This window comes from Anopheles merus, chromosome 2L, assembly GCF_017562075.2.
Source record: "Anopheles merus strain MAF chromosome 2L, AmerM5.1, whole genome shotgun sequence".
NCBI classification, from domain to species: Eukaryota; Metazoa; Arthropoda; class Insecta; order Diptera; family Culicidae; genus Anopheles; species Anopheles merus.
Window position 1 is genome coordinate 6,497,602 of NC_054083.1, and position 23,338 is coordinate 6,520,939.

General features: G+C 44.4%; 7 protein-coding genes and 1 long non-coding RNA gene across 9 annotated transcripts; 3 read left to right on the forward strand and 5 right to left on the reverse strand.

The window, feature by feature from the left end:
* Positions 1-1,150: 1,150 nt before the first annotated feature.
* On the reverse strand, positions 1,151-2,011 carry LOC121593730 (galectin-7-like). The gene is made up of 3 exons (XM_041916377.1): positions 1,884-2,011; positions 1,732-1,814; positions 1,151-1,658 (listed from the first exon to the last, which is right to left on the reverse strand). Exons 1-3 carry the CDS (start codon positions 1,911-1,913, stop codon positions 1,334-1,336), a joined length of 438 nt encoding a protein of 145 aa, XP_041772311.1. The 5' UTR covers positions 1,914-2,011; the 3' UTR covers positions 1,151-1,333.
* Positions 2,012-2,323: 312 nt separating this feature from the next.
* LOC121593732 (galectin-4-like) lies at positions 2,324-3,354 on the forward strand. The gene is made up of 3 exons (XM_041916379.1): positions 2,324-2,451; positions 2,533-2,615; positions 2,715-3,354. The coding sequence occupies exons 1-3, from the start codon at positions 2,425-2,427 to the stop codon at positions 3,034-3,036; spliced, it is 432 nt and encodes a 143-aa protein (XP_041772313.1). The 5' UTR covers positions 2,324-2,424; the 3' UTR covers positions 3,037-3,354.
* A 210-nt stretch (positions 3,355-3,564) lies between these two features.
* LOC121593731 (galectin-7-like) lies at positions 3,565-4,304 on the reverse strand. The gene is made up of 3 exons (XM_041916378.1): positions 4,182-4,304; positions 4,027-4,109; positions 3,565-3,956 (listed from the first exon to the last, which is right to left on the reverse strand). Exons 1-3 carry the CDS (start codon positions 4,206-4,208, stop codon positions 3,635-3,637), a joined length of 432 nt encoding a protein of 143 aa, XP_041772312.1. The 5' UTR covers positions 4,209-4,304; the 3' UTR covers positions 3,565-3,634.
* Positions 4,305-11,348: 7,044 nt separating this feature from the next.
* LOC121594694 (aminopeptidase N-like) lies at positions 11,349-14,798 on the reverse strand. Its single transcript, XM_041918298.1, has 7 exons — positions 13,919-14,798; positions 13,311-13,812; positions 13,004-13,242; positions 12,273-12,927; positions 11,701-12,191; positions 11,551-11,629; positions 11,349-11,423 (listed from the first exon to the last, which is right to left on the reverse strand). Exons 1-7 carry the CDS (start codon positions 14,629-14,631, stop codon positions 11,382-11,384), a joined length of 2,721 nt encoding a protein of 906 aa, XP_041774232.1. The 5' UTR covers positions 14,632-14,798; the 3' UTR covers positions 11,349-11,381.
* Positions 14,576-15,143, forward strand: LOC121594697. The gene is made up of 2 exons (XR_006005003.1): positions 14,576-14,711; positions 14,791-15,143. It is a non-coding gene; the product is annotated as an uncharacterized LOC121594697 (long non-coding RNA).
* Positions 15,008-18,842, reverse strand: LOC121594691 (aminopeptidase N-like). Its single transcript, XM_041918287.1, has 5 exons — positions 18,198-18,842; positions 17,630-18,079; positions 17,019-17,359; positions 15,606-16,933; positions 15,008-15,542 (listed from the first exon to the last, which is right to left on the reverse strand). The coding sequence occupies exons 1-5, from the start codon at positions 18,767-18,769 to the stop codon at positions 15,171-15,173; spliced, it is 3,063 nt and encodes a 1,020-aa protein (XP_041774221.1). The 5' UTR covers positions 18,770-18,842; the 3' UTR covers positions 15,008-15,170.
* Positions 18,843-20,048: 1,206 nt separating this feature from the next.
* Positions 20,049-20,951, reverse strand: LOC121594696 (protein A16). Its single transcript, XM_041918302.1, has 3 exons — positions 20,742-20,951; positions 20,461-20,658; positions 20,049-20,351 (listed from the first exon to the last, which is right to left on the reverse strand). Exons 1-3 carry the CDS (start codon positions 20,887-20,889, stop codon positions 20,119-20,121), a joined length of 579 nt encoding a protein of 192 aa, XP_041774236.1. The 5' UTR covers positions 20,890-20,951; the 3' UTR covers positions 20,049-20,118.
* Positions 20,952-21,004: 53 nt separating this feature from the next.
* LOC121594695 (protein A16-like) lies at positions 21,005-23,059 on the forward strand. Of its 2 annotated transcripts, none has more exons than XM_041918299.1 (4): positions 21,005-21,183; positions 21,290-22,117; positions 22,191-22,367; positions 22,457-23,059. In XM_041918299.1, the coding sequence occupies exons 2-4, from the start codon at positions 21,976-21,978 to the stop codon at positions 22,717-22,719; spliced, it is 582 nt and encodes a 193-aa protein (XP_041774233.1). In that variant the 5' UTR covers positions 21,005-21,183; positions 21,290-21,975; the 3' UTR covers positions 22,720-23,059. The 2 variants fall into 2 exon arrangements, with proteins under 2 accessions (XP_041774233.1, XP_041774234.1); XM_041918300.1 differs by having other exon boundaries at positions 21,033-21,195.
* The last annotated feature ends 279 nt before the right edge of the window (positions 23,060-23,338 follow it).

A 23,338-nucleotide genomic window follows, 5' to 3' on the forward strand; every position in this document is an offset into this window, starting at 1 on the left:
AACTTAGCAGATATTTGATATCAAGTATTTCCAGCTGCTAGATGAGGTATTTGTTGGACATCCGCTTTTATACACTATGTGTTGTACTTTTGCTCAAATACCCTACTGCTTCACACCATGATTTTTTTTTTAATTATTTTTGTACAAACTGCATTTAAGTTCAAATTACTTAACTGTAGAGTTGGCAACCAGATTTACACACGTAGGTTGGGGCATACCCGGGTATTCCTCACGTTTTGATTTAAAAAAATTAACGAATTTTATAGGTAAACAATGCTTTCTATATTTTAATGCTGTAAGCAAGTAATGCCGACCACATATTCTCTTCTATTTCATTTATTCATTAAGTTTTTTTCATTTTATTATAAAATTAACGGTCAAATTGAAATTTGGAATCGCTTGAATTTGACTCGAAAATAAGCACAATACGAAAAGAGGAAGAAGATAAACGTCATTCTCCATACAAAATGTATGGAATACCCGGGTATGCTGGTTGTCAACTTACGTGGTAAAGTTTAAAAAAAAATCAAAATAAAATACTTACAGGCTGTTTAAAATTACAACTTATGCACCAAAACATCATAAATTAAAAGTTGGGAGACTACGGAAAATTCGAAGTTGAAAAAAATACCCGGGTATCCGGTTGCCAACTTAAAGGTTTGATATGTCCGAACTACTCGGACTATTGCACACAGCTTCTAGTTAAAGTTTTGTATTTGAAAGTCAACTTAAGAGTAAAGTGGTGATGAGCTATCGGCTCCTTTTATACCGCATGGTTGCTATGCTTTCTAAGTGTTGCTATGTGTTCCATTATCCCTGTGGTAACTGGGATCCAACAAGGTTAATGGCTATTTCGGGGATTCTTGTTAAAAAATTTAATGTTAAATGTTAAAACACTTTCTTGATTGTTTCTTCCTGGAAGTATATGTCAAGTGATGGCAATTGGACTCTACTCTCTCTCTCCTTTCCAATTAGATTCCTGTTGAGTCTGACTGAAAAGGATGCCGTAGAGTCCAATCCCAAAATTATGAGAACCCCTGAAAAATACCAGTAAATAACTTAAATGCAGTTCGTACAAAAATAATGAAAAATCTTTATCGCGTAGTATCGAGTAGTAAGATAGTTAAACAAAAGTACAACGCGGAGTGTGTAAATTGCAGTGTAATTTATTAAACCGTTGTGACTCAGTCAACTAAATTTGATTACAAAAATAGATAATCCTTGAAGTCGATAACTGTGATAATCACTCAGTATGATAAGCAAGTCATCAAATCTTCGTCGGTTTTTGTTACTGATCTGATATCAGTGTTCTACCACTGCAAAACGAACGACGTTAAAACGTTTCCAGCACCGAATCAATACTGGCCCCAGCACCAAGATGTATAAAGTTAACCATTTCGAACGGCATGCGATGTGAGAAGGTGCAATACTTCTCATCATTGAAGCGAATGGAGTAGTGGGTATCCTTCACACTGATTTCCAGCGTAAATGGTTCCCCCACGCTGATCGGGCATCCTCCGGATCGTTCCTCATCCTGCCAGCACTGATCGACGTATGTGTTTCGGACGATTCTCCTATCGCCCGGCCGAATGCTCAGATGCAGCGCGGTGTCATCTCGCGGATCTACCTCGGGGCCGTATTGCAGATTAATGTTAAATCTGTGTCAAAACAAAAAAGCACCAATATGATTCTCTCGATCGCCTTTCGTTATTAGAAACTTATTGTTTTCACCTGTCAGCTGTGAGTGTTCCTTGGACGATGATTTTCTTTCCCGGCTGCAGTCCACCAAGGATGGCCCCAAGGCATGGCATCTCCTGCAATGCAAGGTAAATTTCGTTCTTTGAGAATCTACATTAAATAACCAAGGTTGATGATGTACATACCGGATTGAATATCGGAAGCATTAGCGCCATAATTTTGCCTTTCCGTTACACCACAGTACAAATGAGCTGCTGACCAAACATACGACGGTGCCAAAAATGTTGGCCGCTTACACGAGCTTATCTAATCAATATCTTTTCCATAAGGATTCCCATTATCTAAGCTGGTTTCACAAACGTTTTTCGTTTGATCTTTTTTGTTGTTGTACCAAAAGTGGGAAGAATTTCGTAAATTTAACAGACATTTGTAGATGTAGCATCTGCATAAAGCCAGAAGAAATACAAAAACACACTCACACAACACCAACAACCATTTTGAGTCACCCACATTTGGCGTCCGTTATCAATCGGCCACTATCTTTAGGGTAATCAGGTACGAATCAATGAGCACAGTACGATAAGGTCGAACTCAAACCCGAACCGAGTTGTGTTGTCGCAGTGCACTAAACCTGTTGTGAGTTATCTATCGCTAGGAGTACTGTCAGGCTGTGTACATTGCGTGGTGCATATTCGGACGTTCACAAACAAAGTACAAATTGCAACCATGGCCCAGCTACCCGTTTACAACCCGGTAAGGTTTATAATGTGATTGGAAATACGCCCATCTTTTAGCCAGAAGAGTTTATATGCAAACGGTTCAATTTGTTTTTAGCCTTCCCCATTCCTTGGTCAACTTCCTTCTGGATTGGGGCTGTATAGAAAGATCACGATCCGTGGACGAATGACTCACGATATGTATGGCACGAAGTGAACGAGGATGAACGAACCGAATGGAAAAAAATAACGCACACTAACCCAAACGCCGTGTATGTCCTTACGACACTTACCTTGCAGGTTCAACATAAACCTTCAGGTTGGACCCAACGTAGACCCGAGGGACAATTCAGCGCTGCACATTAGCATTCGGCCACGGGAAGGACTGATCGTGCGGAACACATACCAGTTTCAAAGCTGGGGCGTTGAGGAGCGCTTTGGTGGATGTCCGGTACAGAAACGGTCGTACTTCGATGTTAGCATTACGGTGAAACCTGACAGCTACGGTATTGCGGTGAATGGATGCCATTTCTGTGACTTTAATCATAGGATGCCGTATGCATCGGTACGGTTCATACATACCGGTCCAGGCGCACAGATAGATGCTATCATAACGGAATAGGAAGGACACTGGTGTATTTCTACTTTAAGTGCGGCAAAGAATTTAAACTGTTAAAGCTATATTGCCAAACAACGATTTGCATATGTTTATGATAAGAACAAGTGATTAATACTGTCTAGTATTGACGAGCTAGATAGTCTGGTAGCTAGAATCACAGCTATGGTGATGTAGTTCAGCTTGGATCACAAAGTTTTCTGCATACTCCTTTTTTCATTTTATTAATTATTATTACCTCCAACGTCCGTCAAACAACCCAACTATCGAGTGTAAATTTACCGTGCTGTTATATGAAATAAAATCATTTATTATCAAACTGAAGTTGAATCGAGAAAAAAATCCCTTCCGGGGGTTCGAGTCTGCCCGTATTAAACCTCTTATCACAACAAGGTATCGTATGAACGTTCACGCCCAAAAAAATAAAAGCCATCCGGTATCGATAAGACAAGGCTTAACAGTGCAATTTCAATGGTGAAGGTTTGGTAACAGTTGGTATTAAACTGTAAAAAAAAAAAATTGCAAAGCGAGCGGTAGATGTGAATGACATGGTTTATTCGCTGAACGACCTTAAACGCTACGTATGTTTGCAGGGGAGCCGTCCTTATTCTGTGGTGATGGCATCAACATTGGCCCCTTCGCCGATGTGAACGAAGCGCACCGATGCGTACGGCATACGATGGTTAAAGTCACAGTAGTGTGCACCGTTCACTGCAATGCCGTAGCTATCCGGTTTCACCGTGATGGTCACGTCGAAGTAGGACTTCTTCTGGACAGGACAACCGCCAAACCGTTCCTCGATGCCCCAGTTACGGAACTGGATGGAGTTACGAATGATGACACCGTCCCGGGGTCGAATGCTTATATGCAGCGCCGTATCATCGCGTGGGTTAGTGTTTGGTCCGGTCTGCAGATTTATGTTGAACCTGAAAACATTTACATTGGACCATGGGCAAATGGAATGGAACGCCGTGCTGCACTACCACTGTTACTTACTGGTCATGAGTCATCCGTCCGCGAATCGTAATCTTGCGGTAAATGCCTAGACCGGCTGGCATATGCGCCAGGAAGGGAGTTGGCTAAAGTGTATAACCGGAAGTATGATTACGTTATTACAGCAGGTTAATTCTACAGGTGCAAAGTCTACTAACCGGACTGTATGCTGGAAGGGCCGACATATTGATAGAAAACACTGGACTGTGACGTTTACCGAGCTATCCACTTGTGCACCAGGGCGTAGTTTCGAGGAAACTGATACAACTCTTCCAATTCATCGATGAATGATACTATGATAGGAAAATGAAATTTTGATAAGAAGAAGAAAAAAAGGTTCATGATAAGATTATTTTATCTGAACCTTTAGCGTGAATCAGCGCGTCGGTTGTTCGATCGGTCACCCCTCCCCCACTCTCTCTCTCTCTCTCTCTCTCTCTCTCTCTCTCTCTCTCTCTCTCACACACACACACACACACACACACACACACACACACACACACACACACACTATCAACGACGCTGACCTTGCGAAACGGTTTGGGGTTATTTGGCACAAAGAGAAAAGTAACCCAACCCATTTGCTTCTAGTTTGTGATTTTATACTTGTTGCTAGTTAAACTCTTAATAACATGCCCGTCATGGGTTCAAGCCCCGAATGGACCGTGCCGCCATCAGTGGCGGATCTAACGGTAGGCGGACTAGGCGGTCGCCTGGGGCCCCGCCGATTTAGGGGCCCCGTAGGTCGCCATTATAGTATGCCCTATGGACAGAGTATTAGCGAAAACCCCCCCCCTCCCACCAAAAAAATTTAGAACCTGGACAGATGATCGAAGGGGCCCCCGACGGCATTTAAAGTTTACTGTTCAATCTCCCAACAGCAAGTTTAGTGCCGCTAACCCCCCCCCCCCGCCCCAACAACATTTACCATTTACAGAGGGCCTCAACTCGTCTTTCCGCCTAGGGCCCCCTATACCCTTAATCCGCCACTGGCCGCCATACATAGGACAGACTATCCTACTATGAGTGGAATCAATAAAGTCACACAAACCAAGTACACAAGTAGTGGTACAGGCAGGCCTTGACCGAAAACTGTTGTTGAGCCAAAAGAAGAAGAAGTTTAACACAGAACAGCTCTACATAGATTTGTAAATGACTGTTCGCTACAATTCTCACCTTAACGAATGTTATCTATTTTTAATCAATCGCGAGGTACAGTTGCCAAATTATACGACTTAACACCATGCCCGTCGCGGATTCAAACCTCGAATGGACCGACACCTCCGTACAGCAGAACTGACTTGACTGCACTATGGGCAAGTGGCGAGATGAACATAAAAAAAAACTTTTAAATAACGCGATTCTAAAAATGAGATTCCAATCTGTTTGATAAAACTAAGAAAACCCCAAATATTAGCTCTTTATCTCTTCTGATTCTTAAGAATGGGGCTCTCCATGTCGGGACTTATACAATTTGAAAAGGATATTTACGATCATCTTTTATTCTACGTACTAGGCGGCTCCATAAGTTATTTTACCATTTTACCAGACCTGCCTGTACCCCACTAGTGGGCTTGGCTTTCAGTGACTTATTGTTACCATAGCAGGATAGTCAGTCCTACGTATGGGAGGTACGGTCTTATTCGGGGTTTGAACCCATGACGGGCATGTTATTAAGTCGTACGAGTTGACTACTGTACCACGAGACCGATCCAAAATCATCACCGCGCGGCTACATGAGGTGAAATATACAGCGAAATGAACTATTTGACAGGTGAAATATCTGACAGGTATAGCTAAAGGGTTGGGGGAGACACAACATCCGCTTTCGAAATTCTATTTAAAATAATATCTTCTCAAGCAGAACATTCCCTAATTGGAAGAAATTATTAACTGTTGACTGAAAATTAACGAAGTACTCTATATTGAAGCTATTTAATGGATTTAATTACGATTTTGTGCACGTTATTTGTTTACATTGCACATCAGCTGGTTGCTGTGATGCTTTATCCGTCAGATATTTCACCTGTCAAATAGTTCATTTCGCTGTATATTTCACCTCATGTAGCCGCGCGGTATTAGTGTTAGGTCCGTTAGGCTAAGAACAAAATTGTCAACCATTGTCGTAAAAGGATTCGGAATATACTGACGCGTACGCCAAACGGTCACCGTTAAACCCTGAGAAATTTTCACTGCACTTTAACATAAAATATCACAACGTAGGGCCGATCACGAACATTTGGTGCCGTGACCAGGATTCGGAATATACTGACGCGTACGCCAAACGGTCACCTTTAAACCCTGAGAAATTTTCACTGCACTTTAACATAAAATATCACAACGTAGGGCCGATCACGAACAATCATAGTTTTACACCGATAGAGGGCTAAGAAATGTTAAAGCATTTTAATATTTTAATTATATTAAAAGTGATTCTTAAATTAAATAACATTAATGAATATCAAATATGGCAAGGTAATAGTCATATAATTATTATTTTTTTTAATTTAATGAATTATCAATTTATCTAAACCTTATGAACGATTGCTGAACATTCATTAGGTTTCGATTATTAGACATTATTATCTATCAATTTGCTCATCCACGACGGTTAAAATAGGCGTTCAAAAATGCTGCTTGGGTTAGTGATAAACTGGCGTTACGCGTAACGCTAACGTAACGTAGAGGGCTGAGCCTTACTTTTACCCATTTTTCATGTTCGATGTCGTGTTCGATTGATGCTAGAGCGCCGGGTAACCTGCGTTACACGTTTAGTTTTGTGTCTGTATTTATAATTGTAATTTATTATTATAATTTATAATTAATTCTGAAGATAATGATGAACTCATTTGTTTGAAAAATCAATCTAGTGACTAGTAAATAAATCTCCACTAAACAATATAGTCCTCCTCATGTATAAAATGTCCAATGTATCATATGAACGTGACCCAATGTGTAAAACAGTACTAGTACCAACCAACAGATGGCGCTACTGTCTAACTCAAATACAACTAAGGCCGCGCTCTGTCACCTTTCTAAAAATACATCAGACTCGAACAAATTTCTTCATATCTAGTTCCTGGCCATGCCCCTTTTTTCGGTGCTACCACGGCAAAGACTTCCCAATTTTACATTGACAATTTTACATTTACATTGAAAAAGAGGTAGCTCGCCTGGTAGGTCAATATAGAAATTAGTTTGGTGAAGGAGAATTAGTTGAATCGTTGACGCTCCCGAAACCCTTTGCCCGTTACATGCTGTTCTGTGGCTATTGACGGCTGTAAATTGCTCCATGGCGACCGAAACCTTCCCGGTCGGCTTGGCCGTTAGGCACGGTATACAACTTTTCCATTTTTGCTGAGAAATCACTGTTATATCCAAAGTGTATGAAGATCAGATGGTCTCATGGCCTGTTTTTTATAGCAAAAGTTAAACGTCACTTTTTGACAGCATGGGTGAAAACATTTCCCCAAACAAGCTTTCCGACGACTTGCCTAATGCACAAACAATCTTAGAATCTTCGTTATTTGCACTTAAATACTTTAAAAAGCACTCAAAATATTTCTTATTGTAAGCTAAACCAAATCTGAACTAATTAAAATCCATTTTTGGATCAAAATAATTCCGTCGATGAGGACACCAATGTGTACTACGTATGTGTTGCTAAGAACAAAGCGAACCGTTCCTATGGAAATTCATTTCACCCATTCTGTCGAAAGGAGCTTTTTTTGATTCCGAAATTAGTTGTCAATTTGTATGGGACGAGACCACCTGGTCTTCATACACTTTGGTTATATCACTGGCTGTGTCGAGAAACGTACGACGTACGTACGAGTACGACTGTAATGCCATTGATAGTTGTAGGAATAAATTATCGCTTGCTTTTTGAGTGTTGAGTGATGTGATTATTAATGTAGACATCTCTGGAATGCAATTTTCTTTGTTCATTTGATGATGGTAGTTGTGTTAATATCTTCACATTTGTAGGCTTTTCTTCGTCGGCGGATTTTTGTTTCAAGAAACATTCACAGTAGCATTATTTGTGACTAATACCTTCGCATTTTCTACATTGGTGTGTCCAGTTTTGGCAATCTCGACCAAAGTACAGTCTGTTCCCGAGTTACACAGTTCTCGACTTACGCGGATTCGGAGATACGCGGTTTTCTAATTTTGGGGCCCTTCACGATTCTAGGCAGTTTTTTGTATGGAGTTTGACAGTTGGAGGCTGAAATCATGTAAACACTCCATACAAAACCACACAAAAAACTAGCCTGCAATTTTCAGTCTAGATTATTCTAGCCTCAAAGCAAGAATTAGATTCGAGTACCTGCTCGAAAACACGGTGTTGTTTACATTTATCCCAAGGTGCATTAAAGAGATCACGTGGTGGAATCTAGAATCAAAGTGTATGTAGTCCAGGTGGTCTCATAGCATGTTTTTTTAAACAAAATTTGAATATCACTTTTTGACAGGATGGGCGAAAACTTTTGTTCAAACAAGCTTTCTTGAGGCTTGACGAGTACTCAAAACACTCTTAATATTTTCATTCAGCAGCAGAAGCGATTAAAAATCAGCCTTCTAAATGTATACACCTTGAGATAATCCCACCTGTATATTATACCCACTTAGATAGTTGCTCGAAAACTGCTATACAATGCAAACAGCTGACAGGCTGAAATTTCAGCCTACGAACTTAAAACGGAAAGGCCCCCTTTGACAGATTAAATGTCAAATCAGTACAATATGCTTCAAGTTCGGTAAAAATTGCATTTTATCCAACAAATTGAAACCGCTTAAAAGCTAGAAATATTAGAATTTTCTGCACAAATCATATCAAATAAATGCTAAAGTGTATAAAAATATTAAATTAAATAAAAAACTACGGGTAATCAATAGTATTTAAGTCAAAAAACGTGAAATTCGACATACGCGGATATTCGAGTTACGCGGATTCGTCGGGAACGCAGAAACCGCGTAACTCGAGAACAGACTGTACATTTGATCGCACTGCCAGCATGGTCTGCGAGGTTGATCTGACGATCCTGACTCTTGATACCGCTGTCGATACTACTCGTGATGGTGATGTTCCGTTTTCTTGTGCAGAGCGTTTACCGTTGTGCATGAGCTTGGATGTGTCCTTGGTAATCGTCAACCAAATTCTGCAGTGTAATGAGTGCTTCTGCACTTTCGGCATCAATGCGTGAGTCTGGCTCGTATGTCTGCGTAGCCTTCATGTAGGGGAACACGGAATCTTCACAAGTAATGGAATCTTATAATTGTCATCTGCTTCAGTTATGACGAACTACAGACAACGGTAACGTCTGCTGAATAGTGAACTCTGCGATCCGAAAATTTTCGTTAATCTCTCCATCGTTTTCATGAATGTTAGCGCCTTCGGAAGTTCCGGGAGGATTAGTTAGTGTACTTGTTGTGTGCATGTGCATCCAACTTCCTCAGTAAAAATCAAATCTTAACGACATCTTTGCGATCCTTCGGATCCGATTCGAACAAATCTTTGTACCGTCGAAACCATTTTGGAAATGTCCCTCCGTTTTCTGGATCGAAGGTAAATTCAGTCATGTTCATGGCCACAAATTGTTTCAAATTGGTTCCCGATGATATAGTTTCCGATAGCTTCTGCAGAGCCCTCAGAATCGCTAATTGAATGTTCTAGTCTTCTTTAGGCATCCCGCTTGCATCTATCCATTGCAGGATAGTTAGTCCTACGTATGGAGGCGCGGTCTATTCTGGGCCTGTTGTTAAGTAGTACGTGTTGACGACTGCACCACCAGACCGGCCCAAAGTTAATTATGCAGAGATATAACCGAAATAGCAAGCAATACGGCCTTCTCGGACCGTTTCTCCTGAGTAAAAATAACCGAAATAGTAAGAAAATATTACATGGCCTTAAGTGTCCGTAATTCAAAGCAGTACGGTACACGTAATGGGTGGCGTGCTCCACGAATGATCTGTTTTTTTTTTTTGTAGCATAAGGGTAGGAACCAAACGAGCCAACTAGTGTTGGGTAAAGTGCTGCTGTGCGCACTGTGCGCACAGCACACCATACTGTGCGCACAGCACAGCACAGTGCCTTAAGTGCTACCACAGTGCTAGCACTTTCGCACAGTGCTAGCACTTCCGCACAGTGCTAGCACTTTCGCACAGTGCGCTCTCTGAGCACAGTGCGAAAGTGCTAGCACAGTGCTAGCATTTTCGCACAGTGCGCTCTCTGAGTACAGTGCGAAAGTGCTAGCACAGTGCTAGCACTTCCGCACTGTGCTCAGAGAGCGCACTGTGCGAAAGTGCTAACACTGTGCTAGCACTTCCGCACTGTGCTCAGAGAGCGCACTGTGCGAAAGTGCTAGCACTGTGCTAGCACTTCCGCACTGTGCTCAGAGAGCGCACTGTGCGAAAGTGCTAACACTGTGCTACCACTTCCGCACTGTGCTCAGAGAGCGCACTGTGCGAAAGTGCTAGCACTGTGCGAAAGTGCTAGCACTGTGCTAGCACTTCCGCACTGTGCTCAGAGAGCGCACTGTGCGAAAGTGCTAGCACTGTGCTAGCACTTTCGCACTGTGCTCAGAGAGCGCACTGTGCGAAAGTGCTAGCACTGTGCTAGCACTTTGCGAAAGTGCTAGCACTGTGCTAGCACTTCCGCACTGGTTCCAAGTGCGCACTGTGCGCACAGTGCGCACAGCACACTAAAGGCAATGTGCGTGTGCGCACAGCACACTTAATTGTGCTACTTTACCCAACACTAGAGCCAACTGACCAATATTGGGACCAATAATCTCCATACCAAAGGGTGGAGAAGGAGCCAAAAATTGTAGCGCATAACTGAAAACACTATACAGCAAAATAGATGTAACAGCTTAAGTGAAAAATTAGAAAAATCCGGCATGAAAACTTGACTGTTTAAATCTTCTTTTTTTTATAAAGACATAGAGCCTACTGGCATATTTCGTCTTCAAGCCTGTTTACAACCTTGGAGTATTCTGATACAAACTGCGCTGTTTAAATCTTTTTATAGAGACTTTTGTAATTACCGATACTCATAGTGCTCCTCTACCTATTACTAAGCATTTATGTTGATTAGAGAAGTGGAAAAGTGGAGGGATTATTAGAACAAACGGTGGATGATTGTTTAACGCAAGGCTAGTGACATCACTGAGTAATGATACTATTTTCCGAGTCAGTTTTCGCCAGCCTCGTGGGCCCTTGTAGCAAGCACTCTGCCCATTTTTATACGTACTGCATACTACAGAGTAGCGACCTATGGGGGCCAAATCAGCGAGACCCCAATAATTTTCAGTTTGATTTTTAAATGAATTTATGTGGATATTTTATTTTCGTCTTTATTATCTGCGGCCGGGTGATGAGTTCTTGAAGAGGTCCACCAACTACAATAGAAAAAAACAAACAATATTACCAGCCAGCATTTAGTAGTGTAAACATTTGTTTGTAGTTGGCGCATCGCATCATATTTGATAGACCTACACAAAATGCCAAGTAGTCTGTTATACTAACCTCGTCATATTTCCGAATATCAGACTGTCGTTGATTTACATCATTTACAATTTGAGTGAATGCAGGGTCCAGACCGATGCTAAAAAATGTAAAGAAAATGATTAAAATCGAATGTTGATCAATAATTGCCCCACAGCTTTCTTTCTATACCTTTGCACAATTTGTAAAGCATTGCGAGCTATCCAGCGATTGTATGCTTCGTACCCAGCGGCTGATTTCTGATAAACAGCCCTGAGTATGTTTGCCCATTCGCCAGCAATCGGATTGGTAAAGACTGAATCTAGGAAATTGTCCAAAAATTGCTCACTCTCCGAGCAAGCCAATGCTTCTATGACATTAAGCCGTTGGCCGTAATCGTTCACTGATTGCAAACTGACCCACAGTGTCTCTAGCACATCTGGCGAGGCTATGGTTGCACCTCCACAGTAAACACTGTATTTTAAGTACATGGGCAATGGTGCCAATCCGTTCAAATCGTTCAACATCCGCGCCAACGCCTCGGTGCGACATTCGCTCGATCCCGACCGGCAACTCCATTCTATAATGGCACTGCGTAGCTGCTGTATTTCATGCTCATCAGCAGGTAATGCATCAAAGCCTACGGCATTGAACACGTTCGCTGTCAGCCCAGTAACAAAACGCTGCATGAAAAGAAGCAAGGACATTGATAAAACATCATCTGCAATGGGTTATACGCTGCAATATGCAACTAATATACGTACAGAAAACGCCTCAAATGCCATGCGTTCCACCACTAATGCACCTTGCAACACTCCTAAATTATCGTTGGCAAAGGCAACAGTCCATGGTATGGCATCAATCTCGTTCTCGGCATACGTTAGCAGGCTGTAAATAATGTTCGATCCTACCCGTCCACTATAGTACAGTTTGAAACAGTCATCTATCAATTGTCCTCGTGAAATCGGAGAAACGATCGATGGGTCACTGCTCAACTTAGCAATTAAACGGGTCCAAAGATTCTCGTCATAGTTAACACGATAATAGCCAGTTTGCTGTGGGTTCACTACAATAAAACCATCCAACAAATCGCCTTGTTCCAAAGACACCTGCGAGGTACCCTGTGGCATCCAGAACTGTTGCGATTGAACTGTCCCAACCGATTGGTGGACGTGGTATGTGATCGGGATCCACCAGGTTCGATCGCTCGTGACCACCGATCCACGATACAGGAAATGTTCTTGCATGAACGTCAGTTCACCATTGCTCAGTGTTACCGTCACTACGGGATAACCCGATTGGAAGATCCAAGGTCTCATGATTGTACCGACATCGAGGCTAAGTGGAAGCACAGCGTCTTCGCTAGCCGCTACCTGAAGACTCTCGAATAGATCATCCGGTGTGACCGATCGACCTTTGCTATAAAATGAATCGTGTTCGTTAATGAAAGTGGTGGAAATGATCACGCCCTATCATTGACTCAACACAAACATACTTAACACTAATGTATCGCCGAATTCCTTTCACAAACGTCAGCTCACCGAGCGCATAGTGGAACATGCGGAAAATGCTACCACCTTTCTGGTAGGAAATGATATCAAACATGCGCTCTATATCGGCCCGTGTTTCTACATTGTACGAAATGGGGCGTACGTTGATATCACAGTCGAACAGCAGCGCAGGTTGCAGTGCTTCGACGGTAAATTTCTCCTTAAATCGAATGCTTGGTTCCACCTACGAGAACAAAATTCCATATAATCCACAATCGTATGTATCAAAACTATGAATGGGATATACATTACCATGCTGCTAAGATAGTACTCGTAGAAGGTAGCGAAACCTTCGCTGAGTGACAAATCCGACCACCAGTGGGGAGTTAACAGATTGCCCAGGAACTGATGCACAAACTCATGCACGACGGTAGCGATGACGTTTTCCTTATCACGGTTCGTGCTTGTCAATTCATCGTACAGCAGATATCGCTCCTCGTAGATGACTAATCCCCAGTTTTCCATCGCGGCAAAGTAAAAGTCCGGTACTGCCAACTGATCGAGCTTGGGAAGATCGTACGATTGGTTAAAGTACTGCTCCACGGTACGGATGATTTGTCCGCCCAGATCAAGACCGTACGTTTGGGCAGTATCGGTAACAGTCGGTGGAGCAATCAGCTCCATGTTGATGCTGGATGGTGGTCCGCGCAAAGACAAACGTGTGCTGGCAAAGTTGTTCGTAATGGCAAACGCCACCAGGTAGGTTGGCATGCTCGGAGTCGTATGGAAGCGTGTTTGTTTCAGTCCATTACCGCTAGAAAAAGGATACCCCGGTTTATGTCACAAACATGGGTTCATTTTCTTAAACGCAAAATATATTTCATTGGAGATTATGAGTCATTCATAGTTCGCATACTTACGTAATAGTGGTCGATTTGATCGGCATGTTTGAGTAAACCTTCGTCCCAACACCACTGGTGATGCTAATGGTAAAGGTAGCCCTTATACCAGGTTCATCGTAACACGGAAAAGCCGTACGGGCATCCACCGGCTGAAACTGCGTGACGGCACTGTAGCGAACCTCATTTCCACTGTTGTACGATGTCCGGTAAAAGCCACCGAAATCATCTCGAAGCGTGTTTTCAAACAGTATCGTCAATTGATAGATTCCGCGCTGCAGCTCATGGTCCGTCCTAATGGTAAGTGTTTCAAGTGCAGGGTCCTCCTCGACAATCCTGATAGGTATATTCAGTTGGTTGGCATTACGAACCTCCACCTTCACCAGTTTACTGTACAACGAGTGAAGCACAATCGATCTAGTAGTCTGCAGCACCCGAACTCGTATGGCAACGGAGCCACCGTAGCTAAAGTCCTCCGCGTGAACGTTTGAGCTAAGCTCGAGCAAGTAACTTTCCGGTATAGTATCGTTCGGCAGTCGGTACTGCGACGCAACTCTCGAACTCCGCTCACTAAACTGTTGGTGCTTGAGCAAGTGTAGCTTGCTACGATCCAAGTGTCCCGGCTGCTGGTGACGTTCAACCGATGCCGTTACGGTGGGTTGTTGTGCCCGTAATGCAACGGGAGCAAGGGCACACATCAACAGCACGGATAATCCAATCCTGATGAACGCCATATTTTCTCTCTGGCCGTTGGCGTACTTACTCACTGAACTAAGTGGCACGTGTTACAACTGCGGTAATCCGCGTAAACTGAGTAAGTCACCAGCAATGCACCGGTGTTTTATGTGGGAGATTATGACTGAAACTAATTCCATCGAACCTTCTTCTTCCAGGATCTAATCACGCAATGAGTGCAATGAGACGCAACATTCGCACGAGTGACGGGTAGCAAAATCGTAACCTTTTATCAGTACGCACCGCAGAAAACAATGCAAACCGATTAAGATTTGATTCAATCGATACTATACCACCAATCTTTCCGTGTTGATTACGACCGTCAAACAAACGTAGCAACGCAATCTTTGACCGCCAAAAAACAAACGCAATCTATTGATGTAGGGGTTTTGTGTTTATTCTACTCCTGATATAGTATCAATAATCGTACTCTAATGATCTTGATCCCGGGTACTTGCGCAAAGGGGCTACGGAATCCAGGATACGGGAAAACAATAACCCCGCGTGATATCGCAAACACGATGAATCATCGGAATGATTATCCCATGAGCAGGTGAACCGTGATCGAGACCAACAGTGCCGCTATCGAGAGGCCAATCGTTGCCGCTCCATCGTCCTCTTCCGTCGTCGTTTGCACCACTGTAGTCGTTACGGAGGTGGGTCTAGTGGTCGTAGTTACGGCGGACGATGGGGTGGTGGTAGTGGTGATTGGTCCTGCAGTCACCGTAGTCGTTTCCGGCGCTGCAGTGGTCGTCAATTGGGTCTCTGCCACAAACTCAGCCAGGAAGTTGGACAGCATCAAGCCCTCGAATCCATCCACCCAGTCCAGATTGGCTTGAGCCGTGGTGCGTAGGTTGGCCGCCGTCTGACTGTTGACCCTGCTGCCCAGTGCAGTGATCAGAGCGTTGAGCTGTGTGGTGAATGAAAGCGTTCATGAAGCACTTGCCATTAACGAAACGAATTGTTACTTTACCTTATTCATTTCCTCCACGTTGTTGGTACGCGATGCAATAGCCGACAGTGCCGAATTGAGCGTGGACGTGGAAAGCGTGCTGACAAACTCATTCACCAGCGCGGGATCCATCAGGAACTCGATCAGCGCATCCACACCGGTACGGCCGCCAGAATAGATCGCCTGCACGACACGGCGCCGTTCGTCCGCACGGTAGTTGATCTCCACACCCGTTCCACTACCCAGGGCGGTCGTCAGGAATGCCTTCAGGAACTCCTTGTTGTTCGAGCAGCCAAGCGAATCGATCAGCATCGTTCGTTCGGCGAGATTTTTCGAGTTCATCATCTTCCGGTATAGATACTGGAATTCAGACTCTGCGGCAGAGCGCATACCGTAACAGTACGTCACGCTGGCAATGTCCGGATGAACGGCTGGACCCGTCCCACTAGCCTCAGCCTTCAGCAGAGCGGCCGTCTTCATCAGACAGTCAGTGTAGCCCATCGAGCAAGCCCAGGTGGAAATTGTCTGCACGAGATACTTGTGCAATAGCGTGTCGTCGGGCGAAACTGCGTCGATTGTTAGCAAACTGTAGATGTCTTCGATTAGCGCGTCCACGAATATCAAAAAGTTGTGGTACTCGGCCGTTCCGCGGAGACGGTTGTTGAAGTAAGTTAGGGCAACGTTTGCCGCCGTCCACGGTGCGTACTCTCGCTCATTGCGCAGGTACGTCATGAAACGCAGGGCTACGCGCAGATCGAGCCGGCCGGATCGAGCCAACCAGTAGGCGTCATCGATGAGCTGTGCACGGTTAAGCCGATGTATGCTGGCCCAGTTCTCGTGTAACGCATTGGTAATGAGCTCCCAGTTGCGTTCGTCGTAGTTGACGCGATAGTAGCCGACCTGCTGCTTGTTGAACACGATCCACTCGTTCGCGGGCACGGTCGTCTCAATGCGGGCCGCCTTGGTAGCGAGCCACTGGAAGTCATCGAACTCGTTGAAATCGGCCTTCGCCTGGTGGACGTAGTTGTACGGGATCATCCAGATGTTGGTGTTTGGCACTTTGCGATCGTTGTAGAATCGCTCCTGCGAGATAATCACATCTCCGGTGTCGTACGAGCGGCGTACATTCAGCACGGGGTAGCCTGCCTCGTTGGTCCAGGTGCGCATGATCTGGCCGACGGTCACTCCATTTGGCAGCACTCCTTTGCCCTCGATGGCGCTCTGCAGCCCTGCGTACAGCTGCTCGTCCACGGCTCCCTGTAGGGCACGATCGGAAAGATACGCCTTCAAGCCGGCTTTCCAGTTATCATCTCCAAGCACGTGTCGCATCATGTTCAACACACTGCCAGCTATTGCGTCGAAAATGACAACAAAAATACTCTTTTTAAGCTATTTTCTTAGATGGAATCGGACAGGAGAGATCGATATGCTTACATTTGTCATACGCGACACGATCGAACAGAGCCGATATTTCCCCCGGTGTAGCTGCATTCCAGTTCATCGGCCGGGTGGAAGCCTGCCCGTCCTGGCCCATCGCGTACTGGATGACCTGCTGGTTGAACAGCTCCCAGTACTCCTGGCCCGGGTAGGCCATATCGAGAGCGTAGAACTCGTAGAGCGTCGCGAAACCCTCATTCAGCCAGATGTATTCCCACCATTCGGGCGACACCAGATTACCGAACCACTGATGAGCGTACTCATGCGCAATCGTGGTCGCGACATTCGTCTTTCCGCGATAAGTACTCACTGTCGGGTTAAACAATAGCGCTTGCTCCCTGCAATAAATCGAAAACCAATTCGAATGATAACCGATGGAGGGATAAATGGCACTGTGTGTACGCAGCCATAATATATGGCCTTGCTTGGGGCCAGACCCACTGCTCCTAATCGCGCTATCGAAGATTGCATCAAACGGTTTATGGACGCGGTTTAGCGTTGTGTCAGCGCTGTATCACATTGATGCGGTAGGATCAATTGAAGGACGGCAATGCGAAAGCGCAAATAACAATCGCAAAGGTGACTTGCGTGACTTTATCGCGACTTACCTGTATGTCACCAGGCCCCAGTTTTCCATTGCACCCGCAGCAAAGTCAGGGATAGCAATTTGATCCAGCTTCGGCATGTACGTATCGTACGGGATGCCAAGATGGTCGTCCAGCACCTTCAGAATCTTCACTCCAGCCTCCAGAGCAAAGGCCGCCTCATTGAACGCATTCGGGCGAACGTAGACACGCTGCGTGCCCGATACGCGAAACAGGAAGTCGGAAACCACAAATGCCAGCAGATAGGTAGACATGGCTGGGGTCTTTTCGAAGTCCGTGGTGCGCATATCGGTCTCAATGTCCGTAGTAGTCTTTTGAGGCATGTTGGAGATGGCCTTGTAGCTGCGGCTATGCGTGATGGAAACGGTGAACGTTGCCTTCAGACCCGGTTCGTCGTAACAGGGGAATGCCATGCGGGCGCTGGTTGATTCGAACTGTGTCGTTGCCAGATATCTGTTGGTGATGAAGATGATAGCGATGAAGACGAATGGTTACATTACACTATTCCCGGTGTAACTACTCCTCAACGACGCATCTCGGTACAGCAAATAGCCAGAGCCGCAGTACTAACCTTCGCTCGCCATTGTCTGCCACGTAGGAGGAGACATAGAAACCGTCATCGTTGGTAGCAAGTCGACCCTGGAACGCAACCTCCAGCAGGTAAGTGCCAGGCTGCAGGATCGTTGGGCTCGTGAACGTGATATGCTCGAAGGTCGTATCCGTGCTGTACTGTACATCGCCGATCAGTGTCGGTGCACCGGTCACACCATTCGGCAGGGAGGACACCTTGGCCGACGACATAACTAGACCGCGGTTATGCATCACTAGCTTATCCGTCGCCTGCACTACCTGCAGCTGAATGCCGACGGTACCAGTGAACGTACGCTCATTGCGATGGATTTCGGTACGCAGATGGAGATCGTAGTGAATCGGGATGGACGTTTTTGGCAGACGGTAGCGTTCATCAACGGGCTGCGCCGGAACTACGCCAATCTCATCACTCGCAACACCACCACTGAGATCACTGGCACCAGGGAGCTGTGGTTCTTCCTCATAAATTCCACTACTCTTGTATGGCGGTCGGTCGGCCGATGCCAACAGGCAGCACAGACCTAACGAAACTAGTAACAACGAACGCACCATTATTGCGGGGGTACCACTCTACCTATCGACCGGCAGGCTTAGCGGTGCACTAATCAGCCAATACTCCAGGCCAAATGCTTTAATACCTCCCGTTCTACGAGCGATCTACGACGATCTCAATCGCTCTCACACCATATCTCCATATCTTGCTCTACGGCTTACCGCTTTACCGGGCAATTGCTGGCTACATCCATTGACATCGCAACGGGCCGGTGCAGGTGTAGTGTATATCAGCGACTAACGATAAGATAATCGCTTGCGGTCGTAATATTTTATTGGTACATTGCTACAGCCCAATCAATGTATCTTATCTGTTTCTCAGCATATAAAAAGATGTCCATGTTGATGTACCCCACATAAGCCGCTGGTCCCATAAGCCTGTGTATAATATTTGGCCAATATACACTCTCCCCACAAGTGAGCATAATGAGATACATCTTCTTCTTCTTGTTGGCATAACGATCATCAACGCGCGATCATGCCGGCCTTTTGCATCATGCTTTCCAGACGTATTGAGTATCATCATGCAGCCGGACATAGTCAGTCCAGTACTTCTTGCTGCTGGGGGACTGTCCATATGAGGCTTGAACTCACGACGGGCATTCTTAGGTCATGCGAGTTGACGACTGTACCACGGGACCGCCATAATGAGGAACCTATTGGATCTAGCATTGTTCAACTTGCTTAGTGATCGTCACTCATTAGTGTTTTAAGAAACACCACCCACCCAGGCTTTATTTTTCTGCAACTGATCCCTTTTTTTACTGCGCATAATTTCGCAGGAAAAAAAGGCCATCAAACCATCCATGTGCCACAGTTGTGCTGTCCCAGTTCATTATCCCATTGTAAAGAAAAGGATTGCGTTACGTTAACAAGTTCACAAATCATTCCCTACCTGAACAGTGGCATACACATACAATGGATTAGATTAGATTGGTAATCTTATCAGTTGTATACAACAAGGCGATAAGAATTGAATGACTTCTGCGACTGCAAATCGCCTATTTAGCTCAATACTGCCGGCGTGGAGGATAAGGAGGATCAAACAATACAGTTTAAACGTGCCGGATATGTGCGGGTATACATTGCAGACAAATATCACCATCTGACCACACTGAAAAGGCTCCATGTCATCGTTAATTTAACGTCATTACTAACCCTAAAACCATGCACTACCGGGAATGATCGGGTAAATGGGTACGGCTACGGACCTCAAACCTTCTTATCACCTATGATGACGCCCCGACACTTTACATCCGCCACTGGTCCTGGAACTAACTACTGTTTAAAACCTTTTATTTTGCTTATTTGCTTGAGTATATGGGTCGTGTTCCGCAATCAGAGGCATCTCAAAAATATTCTTCACAAATGTATGGGAAAATGTTTAACGGATTTAAGCAATTTCTTAGTGTCCAGCTGCCAGTAGAACTCAGCGCGATACAGGTGGATTTGGTAACCACATTGAGGAAGGGCGGTTTAGTTTGTACCGGCAAATCCGTCGTTATCCACGTTAGTTTGTTCGTGTTCGAGGCACCGATATTGGTAGCTCCAATCCAGTATTTTGAACCAGTCGATGAGGCTTCTACCGGTTTGGGATAGAAATAGGAAAAAGAAGAAAAAACAAACATTTGATTTTCCAAAGTTAGTATACGGCATGCTTCTCACAGCACGTTGCAGCAACGTCTACTTACTCAACAATGATTCCAAATACTTTTGCTCCTTTTCGCTCTCGATGGTGGCCAACCCTTTACCCTCGTCGATGCAGTTACGCCACGCGCGGAAGAACGATCCTACGCCTAGTGTGCCGATGGTAAACTTTTTGTTCTTCACGGCAAAGTCCGCCGGCAGCAAGTAGCGCGGCTGTGGTGCAATTGCTTTCACTGCATCATCTGCAGATGGGCAGATTATAGTTAACCCATGGTATTATGGTCCCCAAGTTGACTGTGTCCCCATGTGCGGGTTATTTGCCTACCTGTTGGATTGCTGCTGTCCGCCGTGGGTAGGATAGGGAGTTCCTCCGCTTGTACCACGTTTTCCTCGTCGACCGTCGGTAAGCCTACTGAGTCACCAATGCAAACAATCAACAGCAGCACAGCCGCGGCAGTGTTTGCAAGGAGCATCTTGAAACTCTTGCTGAATGTCCCAGTACGCTATCACGTTGGCACTGAAAACCCTTCGCAGCGAGCCACCTTCTTATATAAGTGGCGGAAAATAATAATAGTAGAAAGATGATTTCAAAGAAAGCCAAAACTGGTTCCTTTTTTTCGTGGTTCTTGAATTCGGTCGATCGGTTTGAACGGAACAGATACAGAAGAACAGAATAAACAAAACAAAACGAAAAAAACGTTAAGCGAACTTTTTTTTAAACATAAAAAGAAACATTCATACTCGATTGAGGAACTGTGAACTGAAATGTTTGGAGCTTTGTATACTGAAATCAATGCAATACTTTAGTTGCGTATTTTTTATGAAACAGATGATTTATTAACATTTTTTCAATATTTAAATTTTTTTTTTCAGGAAACAATTGTAAATAATATAACATGGCGTAGCAAACAAACTGGACAGTTCATGAGCAACATAAATCTATCCACAATATATACGATTCGTTATACGGTATTTTTGCTTTATTGGTTCGGCAAACGCGAAAAATCCGTGCTCCAAAACTCATCCTGATGAGGTCAACGGTCTTATGATGCAAATCTGGTGCAGTTCTGGAAGATGCATACTATCCTGTTCCTTTCTGTTACATCTCGCGATCTCGCGATTTATGTACGTTTGTCTCGCTCCTTACGTGTCCAGAGTGTCGAATCTTGTTCTGCATTTCCGCAAACGGTGCATCAAATCGGAAACTCGTTTCTGTGGTGCCATGATTTTGGGTGTAAATAACTGTTCTTTTCCAAAAAACAAAAAAAAACAAATGAAATAAGCATTAGCTCTCCGAAACGAGCTCTCCTGCAGCCTGAACAAGAAGCAGGTCAATGTACCGAGCACAGATCGGGTTGAGGATGGTGGAGGCGCAAGAACCGTGGTGGAAGCCGGAAAGGACACTATAAAAAAATGTGCCCAAGAAAGTAATGCTTTCATTTCTGCTCCGTCCGTTGGAGCGAGCGATCGTCACGTCAGTTGCGTAGAACAGGAGATCACGTATTGTGATTTGCCGAAGTGCTCGGATTGTGATCGATTTGCCCCCTAGTAGTGGTAGGATGGTGGTGTTGTACAAGAACACTCTCTTTTCGTTCGTGGTGGCGTTGGTTTTAGTGCTATCCATTGTAGCAGCTACCACGAATCCTGAACCCGCCGGAACAAAGACCGAAGTGAAGAGTTATTCACCGGAAGACGTCAAGGGTAAGGGCTTCTCTACAAGTTCACAAAAAGTGCACACAAGGCCATGCTCTATACACTGACCATCTTTTGCCAGACGTGAACAACTTTCCGGTTAATGGGCTGCCGCCATTAACGTACAGCTCCAAGAAATACACCTTGCACACCGAGGTTGTGAACTTCTTCGAGGCTTGGAATCGCTGCCGGGATATGGGCAAACAATTTGCTTCTATTGAAAACTCTCAGGACTTTGCCGCATACCGGGATGCTGTCCGTAAGTATTCGTGCCTTTTCTTTGCAACCAACTGGAACACACACATACACACGATAACGCGCATTTTCGGACACTACATTTCATGCCAGAACCGTATGCCAACGACAACTATACCTTCTGGATAGCGGGAACTAACGTCGGTGCCAGGTCGAACGATCGGCGCAATTTCTACTGGATTACAAACGATCGACCGGTCAGCTATGTGAGCGGTTTCCAAAATTGGTTCCTAGGTTCCCCACCAAACGATGCCAACGCATGTATGCTAACTTATCAGAGCAGTACGCTTTGGTTCACTGTGCCCTGCTTTGCCACCCTGTCATCCTACGCATGCGAGGAACCACAGGATGTCTAATCATACGAGCTTCTGGCACAAAATGAACCGCTGATGTAACTTCTGCTCCTGCTTCTGCGACACAATGGAAGAGTCTAATTATAAGTGGGAAAATGAATATTTAATATAAGAAGAAGTTTGAGCTCAATAAAACTGTTAAAATCGCTATGCAAGTAGCCCGTATATATCTCGCAAACTTGACTGACTTGGGAAGTGTTGCCTTACTTACAGACACTCGAATAAAAACAAAACATTCGCTTTTACGATCTTTATTTGATATTTCGTGTTGTTCAACAATTTTCAATAATAAAATATGCAATTTGATGTTATAATAGCATGACCAATATTTTATATAAATTTTTACTTCAATTTCCAATTTTCATTTTAAAACGGACACAGATCGCCACTAATTGAAAAGTTTATTATAAAATGCGCTTGGGATTGGTCTTGAGAATGTTGCCTCATTCAGCATAGCACAAAAATCAATCCCTCGACAGTTCATACACACAGAACAATGTTGCATGCATTTTTGTTTCTATAGTATTTAGTGGTTGGTGAAAGATGCGCCAATTTAGTCATGATGTTTTTGCTCTTTCGTTTTCTCTTTGCTTACAATTGTGTTAACATTCAAAAGGTAATA